The sequence below is a fragment of the Cynocephalus volans genome, chromosome 11 (assembly GCF_027409185.1).
Source record: "Cynocephalus volans isolate mCynVol1 chromosome 11, mCynVol1.pri, whole genome shotgun sequence".
Lineage (NCBI taxonomy): Eukaryota > Metazoa > Chordata > Mammalia > Dermoptera > Cynocephalidae > Cynocephalus > Cynocephalus volans.
The window spans coordinates 99,946,837-99,955,462 of record NC_084470.1 but is presented as its reverse complement, the minus strand read 5'-3'; the positions used below and the strand labels follow the sequence as shown (position 1 = coordinate 99,955,462).

Sequence of the window (8,626 nt, the reverse complement as noted above, 5' to 3'; positions counted from 1 at the left end):
GATCTTTTAATTGTTCTTATTGATAATTACAATTTTTAAAATTAAGCCATGAGCTTTGACAGAACATGATTGCTCTTCTGATGAGTATGTAAGTTGTAGGGGAAGAATAATTTTTTCTTCAGCCTTCATGAGTTCTTAGTTGGAAGGGAGTCCTGTAACAGAAGATCCGTTTATAAGAGAAAGACAAACAAAAGTGGATTAACATGTATCTTTCATATGTGCGTGGGAGACACCCAGGGAATGAGTAATTCTTAAAGAGGTGGCTTTGAATCCCAGCTTAAATAGCACCTTCAACAAGAACAGTAAAGTTTTAGAGAATTGACATGACAAAGGAAAAAGACTTTTAGTCTCCATGGGTGGCAACTTGGGGAAGGCAAATTAATGGCAGATAAAGACTAGTTAGTAAAGCTTGTTAGTGTAGATTCCTGTGGTACCATCTCTAGGCTAGTAAGAGTCAAAAGTTGTCTTCAGTGGTTAACCTCTTTGTTCTTCCTGATAGAAGCAGGATAGGATATCTTTTGTCCTTGTAAATCTATGACCTACTTTTAGGCAGATATAGAGAGGGCAGAGAGTTCTATTGCATTTGCTTCTCAATCACCTTCAAGCTCAACAATCCTTCATATTTTGGGGTAGCATATTCTGGTCTCCCACAAAGTCTTTTAACAATTAACTTTGATCCAGTATTTAGATAAGTAGCATTGGTGAGACACTCATATTTTTGTTAAAATAATAAAGTTATTTTGTTTTGAAGAAATAAAAAGTATTGTGTTGTACTGACTCTTGCACAGTGTAAAAGATGTTCAGGTTGTTTGGAAGATACTCTAGGCTGCAGTTCATTATTAATACCACTGCTTGTACTCTGCAGATTCAGAAGATTGAAGTGTATAATATTTAATGGAACATTAATAATTGTATCCACAGTTGGTTGTCTCTTTATTCTGAGAGCTTATTTTTAATATTTTATTTACAATTTTTTCCATTTATTTTTTGTTGTTTATAAATTCTTAAATGTATAAATATTGAAACACTGCATTTACAACTTACACAAGAATTACAATGCAGAGACAATACAACTGAAGCAAGAACTATTTAGAATCACGTGGCAACCATGTGATTTCAGTACAGTGATAAAATTGTGACGTATGTAGCATGGTATGCTTGATGTTACAGGAGGTCCACTTATCAATGGTCCTTGTTACATCCTAGACAACTAGCCTGAACAAATGAGTTTAATTTAGAATTAATTATTAATTAAGTTTACTGTTTACTGTGATAGCTGTTATACTATTTACCAATCAGAACAGAAAACTTTCAATAGTACAAGAATCACTGCAGTTGCACTAATAAATAGTGACTGAATAAATTACAAGGTGGAAAGTAGATGATCTTTGGAGACAAATATTCTTTCTTGCTTGGGGAAAGGTTTAACTTTTGGAAGAGATTCTGGGAGGTTCCTTGAGGGAAAAGGATGGGAGAGGAGAGAGGATGCCTTTGTTGATGGCCAGAGGGAATCAAGAAGCAATTTCCTGCCGACTGGAAAGAGGCTGAGGCTGAGGTCGAGGTTCTGGAGAAGAGGGAACCCATATGCTGCTTCCTGCCAGTGATTCATGGAAGGGGCAGGATCTCAGAGATGTAGCTACGTGGGGCCAGGGAGGCTGGAGCTGGGCCTAGGGGCTCCCAGGCTCTCCAGTTAGAAGATAGCAGAGGGCCAGAGTGAAAGGACTGAGGACCAGTCTAGCTGGGACATCTCAGGGGAACAATATAGACCCATGACCAGTGGCAGAAGGAGGAGCTGCCTGGTGCTTGGGTGCTATGTAAGCCCCCAGAAGCTTTGTCCAACCTTGTGGGGAGCCCTGGTGAAGGTTGATACTGAAATTCCTGCCAGCAACGCAAGAAAGGGGCTCAAAGTTAGATTTATTTTAAAGAAAATAAAGAGGTGATTTATCCAGCACACGTAAATCTGCAATTTGTGGCTTCTCTGCACTTGTGCGTGTGTGCCATGCAAGTTAAGTAAACACAGTCCTAAGCCAGACAACACCAATTTAGATATGTAATGGCTCACAGAGCAACAGGTCACTGCGCTCCATACAGAGCTAGTAATGGCAGGCACTCAGCTTTAAAACAATTTATTGTTGAGTAAGTTTTCTGCAAGAAAAGGATTAAAGTCTCCAGAGGAGGGGGAGGTTAGGTGAGGAACGGTGAAGAGAAAATCTTTAGATCCTGGTTTGAACAAACCAGCTGTAAAGCACAAATTTTGGAAAACCAGAAGGCACATATGGCAAAATGCTAACCATTGTTGACTGTGAATCCGGGTGATAGAGGCAGATGAATGTTCACTCAACTCTCTGCTCTACTCTTCTATATCTTTTAAAATTTCATAATAAACAATCATTTAAAAACCCAAATACTCAAGACATTCCAAACATCCAAACCCACCAAAGAGAGAGAGAGACAGAGAGTGTCTTAGGGGAGATGGCTTAGCCAGGGCAGGGTCACTTTCTGGTTGGGATTCAATGGATGTTCGGATGGTGGCCATTAAATTTGGTTCTCATGGTCATAAGAAGGCTGCTGTATCTCCAGCCATTATGTTCATACTGCAGGCAGAGAGAAAGAAAAAAGCCCAAAATTTTCATCCCATGAAGTCATATATCTTGGGGAGAGTAAAGGAAGCCCTCCCCAGGGATCTCCTACATCTCATTGGCCAGAACTCTGACACTTGACCACCTCTATCTAGCTGCAAGTCATTCTGAGAATGATGGGTCTTTTCTCATTCCAGCCTTTTTTTTTTTGACCGGTAAGGGGATCGCAACCCTCGGCATGGTGAGGTCCGCACCATGCTCAGCCAGTGAGTGCACTGCACCGGCCATCCCTATATAGGGTCCGAACCCGTGGCCTCGGCGCTACCAGCGCCACACTCTCCTGAGTGAGCCATGGGTCCGGCCCTCGTTCCAGCCTTTATAAAAGAGAACTTGGTGAGCTGGATTTAAGCTGGAGGATGGGGAAATCTTTCTGAGTTTCTGACAAGGCTTGGCTAGGAAGTAATTGTGTACATCACACCAGCGCTGATAAGTTCAGAATTCGTTTATTGGGGAAATGCCAGTTAGGAGATACTCTTGAATTCTGTGCTAAATGAAATGTCTGGTCAGATTTTCCCATGGGCAGAATGGGATTAGTGATGGGACAGAAGGCAGCTCACAGCCCATTTAACTAAGCTTCCAGTGAATTCAAAGACATTCCCCTTTATGTTTTGTAGGTGGGCTAGAGACAGGAGTGTAAGGGGAGGATAGAAATGGGAGAGAGTGGAAGAAGCTTCATGATGAACCAAGTCTTTAGTTGTGTGAGGACACTTTATTTGCCTTTGTCTTCAATAAACTAAGGTGTTCTTATACATAAAACAGAAAAACTAGCGTATGTATAAAAACTTAGGAGAAGCAGGAAGGAATAGGTTAAGAATGTGTCAGGAAAACATGGAACAATCAGACTTACAGAGACAGAGTCTGTTGTAACTCACCTTGTCTGTGAACTCAAAGCACTTTCTCTCTTTTTATACTCCATTTTTAACACAACTTGTGACACCTGGAAATTGTATCAGGTTGCTGATAACAGACAACCTGACTACAGCAGTATAGTAGAAATGTGGACTGCTATCCAAAAGCTACTCAAATCCCCTTTTCCTATTTTATAAAGGCTGGAATGAGAAAAAACTCATCTTCTCAGACTGACTTGCAGCTAGATAGAGGTGGTCAAGTGAACCATGATGGGGTTCTAGTCTTCCACCCAGATATGCCAGTCATCTTTTGGGGGTATTTCTTCTTGCTTTTTGGACTTAGTGACACCTGAAACCCAACTTCTATCTGAAATGATTGGAAACTCTTTCCCTGCTATATCAGAAATCCCTTCCAAAACAAGCATGGTGAACTTCCAAGATGTTGGGCCACTGGGGCAGTGTGCAGGTAATAGTGTCTAACGTTCATTGAATGCCTACCGTTTATTGAATGTGTACCAAGCACCAGGCTCCCTGCTAGGTTTTTACGTATGTTCCTATTCATTCCTTTTATTAAATGGTTTGGTACTACTTTTATCCCTATTTTTCACATAAGGAAATCGTGACTTAAAGAGGTTAAGAAACTTGCAGCTCTAAAGAGGTATGCCTCCAAAAACAGGTGCTCTTCACAGACCCACTAGACAAACACCAACACCGAACCATTTGTTACTGCCTCTTCAGTCCAGAGTAATTCACCAAGTCTGCGTTTCCGCGGTCTCAAGGTCAGATGGTGGGGGACCGTGGAGGATTCGAGGCAAAGGCGCTAATAGAGAATTTAGCAGGAGCGGAGCTACAAACGCATTCCAGAGCTCTGAGTGTGATAGTTCGGAAAAATCTACCCGAGCAACACCGGGATAGAAGGGATTACCCTGTATCCCTCAACCAACAGAAGACAAACCCCACCCGCGCACCCACACTTCCCACTCCCATGGGTGAACCTGCCAGAACCGGGAGGTGCGGCGACGGAGACGCGTTGAGCGGCAAGGCGCACACCATAGCCTTCCGCAGCTTCCCGCCTGCTCCAGACGCACGTGTTCAATGAGTCCCTGCGCTCCGCACGCCGCCTCACCTCCGCGCGGCCCGCCTGCGCTCCTGACTTCAGGTTTCCTCCGAGAGGCTGGCGCGCACGACTGCGCACCGCAACCCACCTTCCCCGGCCCCCGCCGCCTCAGTCTCCGCCCGCCGGGAAGGCGTGCTCGGCGGAGCCGGAGCCGAGCGTGGGGCGCCAGGAGGAGGGGATCCGGGGCCGAGCCGCTGCAGTGCTCGCCAGCGGCAGAGGCGGCGGCGGTGACGGCGGCAGGTGGGCGAGCTTCGCGGCGAGCAGCACTTGGCCTGAAAGCCGTCGCTGCGGCCGCCCGGGCGGGAGCTGGTCCGCTGGGCTGGAGCCTGTGCCCGCTCCGGGCTGACGCCGTTCCCCGGGCACTTGGGTTACCGAGGCCGGCGAGCCGAGGCTGCGGTTGGAGCACTTAGCTGCCCTGGAAGCGCCCAACGCGCGGGATCAACGGGACGCGCGGCCCCTCCCGGCCACCGAAAGACCCTTTCTCCCGGGGAAGAGCTGCTGCCGCCGCCTCTGGGACTTGGAGGAGGGATCTCGGAGTCCCCCGGGCACCTGGCGGACGCCCTGCTGAGTGGCGCGCTCGCCTCTGCTCGTCCGCTTCGGCGCGAGAAGTAGCGGGCTCTTCCCTGGGACTGCGGCGGGCGGACCGCCTCGCTCGGTCCTCCGTGGACCTTCGCATCTGTGGCTGTGGTGGTCTCAAGGCGCCCGCTGGCTGGCGCTAATCTGCAGGTGTTCTCTGCTGATTTGATTTCTTCTCCGGCTTGGAGACAGTTCCCGCCAACGACACTCGCTGGCCCTGTCCTCGCGGGCGGGCCGGCCTTGGGTCGCCGGAACCACGGGAATCCTGCCCCTGTTCGCTGACCCCGGAGCCTCCGCTTGCCGCGCCTCCTCCTGGCCACTGGCCCGGAAGCTGCAGACGTGGCTCCGTTCTCGCTCCTTTCTGAGGGAGTGCGGGTCTCCGAGGGGCTTCTTCGCGTGTGGTGGGGTCGGGGCCCGCCGGCCATGGCCTTCACTTTTGCTGCCTTCTGCTACATGCTGTCCCTGGTGCTGTGCGCCGCGCTCATCTTCTTCGCCATCTGGCACGTGAGTAAACCGCAGCGGTTCCTAACTCGTTTCTTTTTTCTTTCTTTTTTTTTTTTTTTGTCGTTTTTTCATGACCGGCACTCAGCCAGTGAGTGCACCGGTCAGTCCTATATAGGATCCGAACCCGCGGCGGGAGCGTCGCTGCGCTCCCAGCGCTGCACTCTACCAAGTGCGCCAGGGGCTCGGCCCCCTAACTCGTTTCTTTTGCCCCAGACGCGCTCCTGTCCACGCCCTTTCCCGATTTCGTCTCACTTTCTCCACACTGTGGCTTGGGCGGACTGGGAGGCGCACCCGAAGGTTCGCCCCGCTGTCGCTCCCCTGTCCCGGGTCAGGGGACAGTGCGCGGCATCCTGAGGCCTGGCGGCGCCGGCGCGTCTTGGGTGCCCTGGCTCGGGGCGGAGGGACCGCTGGTGCTCGGCGTCCCGGGCCCTGGGGACGGCGGCCAGACCCCCTCTACCCGCGTCCTTCTTTCCCGACGGCGGGAGAGGAAGGAGAAGCGCCGCTGGCTGGCCCGGCAACGAGTCAAGGAACTGTAACAACTAAACATTTTAAATGTCAGCCTCTGTGTGGGTTGCACTTAGACATAGATTGGAGACAGAGTGGAAACGACGGGAGCGCAGAGCATGAGAAAGAAGGCAGAAGCCGCCTGGGAGGGAGGGCGATGGGGCTGAGGCGGCAGGCGGCGAGGGGGTCCGGCCCTGGGGAAGCCACGCAGGGAGAGACCGCGGGGAGCAGCGACGGTTTCTCCCTGTCCTCCTGGGGTCTGAACCATCAGCTCCTGAGTGTTCCCTGAGGTGGCAGAGCTCCGTGCAACAGGCCCCCAGCATCCCCGCGGGACAAGCTTACCGCCACCCTTCTGGGGGCCACGCGAGGTTGAGGGCAGTCGCGGGTCCCAGTTGTTCAGGTGTGGTGTGGCAAGAGAGGACCGAAAGCTTGTGAGTAGAAGTAGGAAGAGAGAGAACAGGACCGAGAAGCTGCTCCTGTCATAAACGTTTGTCAAGTCGGTTGAACTCTCGTGTCTTCCTTCCCTAAGGCTGTTTGAGCTCCCCGTCCTCACTCTCAGAGGGTTGGTGGGAAGAATGGCCAAGGTCAAGTGTTTTAGAAGGAGCCACAGTGCATAGTCTCCCACGTTGAATTAACAGCCTGGCCTTGCCCGCAAGTCTAGGTGACAGGGAAGGACCGGAGACCAATTCCTGGAGGCATGGTCCTGGCGAACCTCACCCGAAATGAAGACCGGAAGAAAGTCCGAGGGCGGGTGAGATTATCTTAAAGTAGATCTAAGCAGCTAGATAGAGCAGTTCCTGCAACAAGGCTTTCTGCCAGGGAGAGGGAAACTCGGGGTGGGGGTGGGGTGGGGGTGGGGTGGGGGGAAGGACTACTGCTCACCATGTAACCTTAGGAAAGATGCTTGCTGGGCTTCCTGTCTCTTCTCTAAAGTGTGAAAGTTGGCCCGGATGATCACTAAACTTCCCTAATTTCTAAGATGGCGTAACCTGCAAATCAATCGATTTAGGAATCCGGGGGTGAGAGGGAAGGAATTCAGATACAGAAATTTGGTGGCTCGTTAAAAATACTGCTAATTAGAAGTGATGGGATTTTGCACCCTCCCTTCCTTTGCCCTGGAATGCTGGATCTAATCTCTGGTAGAAAATTGAGCCTTGCTATTGTTGACAGTTAAGGAAAAACGAAATTTTACCTAATTTAGTATAAAAAAGGGTGCAGAAGAGATCGTGCCCTAACAGTGCAGCAAGCCTCTGCTCATGTGTTTGAAAGGAACTTTCTCAGCTTCTTTAGATTTTGAGAATTATTTGCATTCTAGAAGATCAGCTGCTCCCTTTTTTCAGAAGTACCTCATTTGCTGTTTTTTGTTTGTTTTGCTTTTTTATGTTTTCTTGACTTGGTGAGGGCTTCATCAAACTCTTTCAGGCTTGCAATTCTCTGAACTAGCCCCTGAAAGCAGAGCAGCTAACCAGAAAGAAGAATTTTCTCTCACTCAGGGGAAGATAATATTTCAAGGACAAGTTATAAATAAGTGGGTGGTTTGTGCAGCTGGTTGACTGAGAGACATTTGAATGAAAATCAGGTGTTCCGTGATCCTGTATTGGCCTCTACTTTCAAGGTTCCCAACGCTCACCCCTTATTTAGGGGTAGCTGAATGCTGTCAAATCCCATGTTAGGTCCTGTCCAGGCTCCTAGTGGAAGTGACAAGTTTCCTGTTTCTAATAGTGAAAGGAATTTGTGCTCCATGAATTCAAATTACAGTAACAATTCCCAAGTCTCAGCCCCTCATTTCCTAGGCTTTTCGTCCTCTCTTTCTCTCCAAATCAAACAACTCAAACCCCGCCACAATTGATTTGGTTCCTGAACGTTGAAAGGGGAAATCTGAGACACATTGATTTCAGGGCACATGTTATGTGGGTGCTAGTTAAATGGTGGTAATTATTTCAACCAAAATTTAGGAGAGTTTGTTCCATGTTGGACTGTGTGTTTTCCTTCTTTCCAGCTTCTTGTATTCCTTATGTACTTCTTGATCTGACAAGCCATATTGGTTGTGTAGTGTTTAGTGACATCCCAAGTGATGAATTGGGGACTTAGCAACATACAGTGGTTAAAATGTCTGCCACGCTGCTGTGCAGATATGAAGATGGCACAGTTTTCTTATTTGATTGTACATACCTATTTAGGAGTCATAATAGTTATTTGAGCATCTATAGTAGGCCATCATCTGTTCTAGGCACTTTACAGAGACCTCTTAGATGTACCTCCAACTGTTTACCTCTCCCCTTTTCCCACCGGATGTGTGGGAGCAAGGACGGAGGTGGCCAGCCATAAGCACAATATTTCTTTCAAGTCTTGTTTTACTTTGATACTTTATCTGCATTTATTTCCAGATGAAAATATTTCAAATTACCAATTAATTTATCTTGTATCAGTCACCATCT

General features: G+C 48.5%; 1 protein-coding gene across 2 annotated transcripts in view; it reads left to right on the top strand.

Annotated features, from left to right (window-relative positions):
- The first annotated feature begins 5,603 nt into the window (after positions 1-5,603).
- The window catches only part of CNIH3 (cornichon family AMPA receptor auxiliary protein 3), a 128,404-nt gene continuing 125,381 nt past the window's right edge, over positions 5,604-8,626 (top strand). For both annotated transcript variants that reach the window (XM_063115452.1, XM_063115451.1), the window contains exon 1: positions 5,604-5,684. In XM_063115452.1, the coding sequence (XP_062971522.1) occupies positions 5,604-5,684 (81 nt within the window). The remainder of the gene's footprint in view (positions 5,685-8,626) is intronic.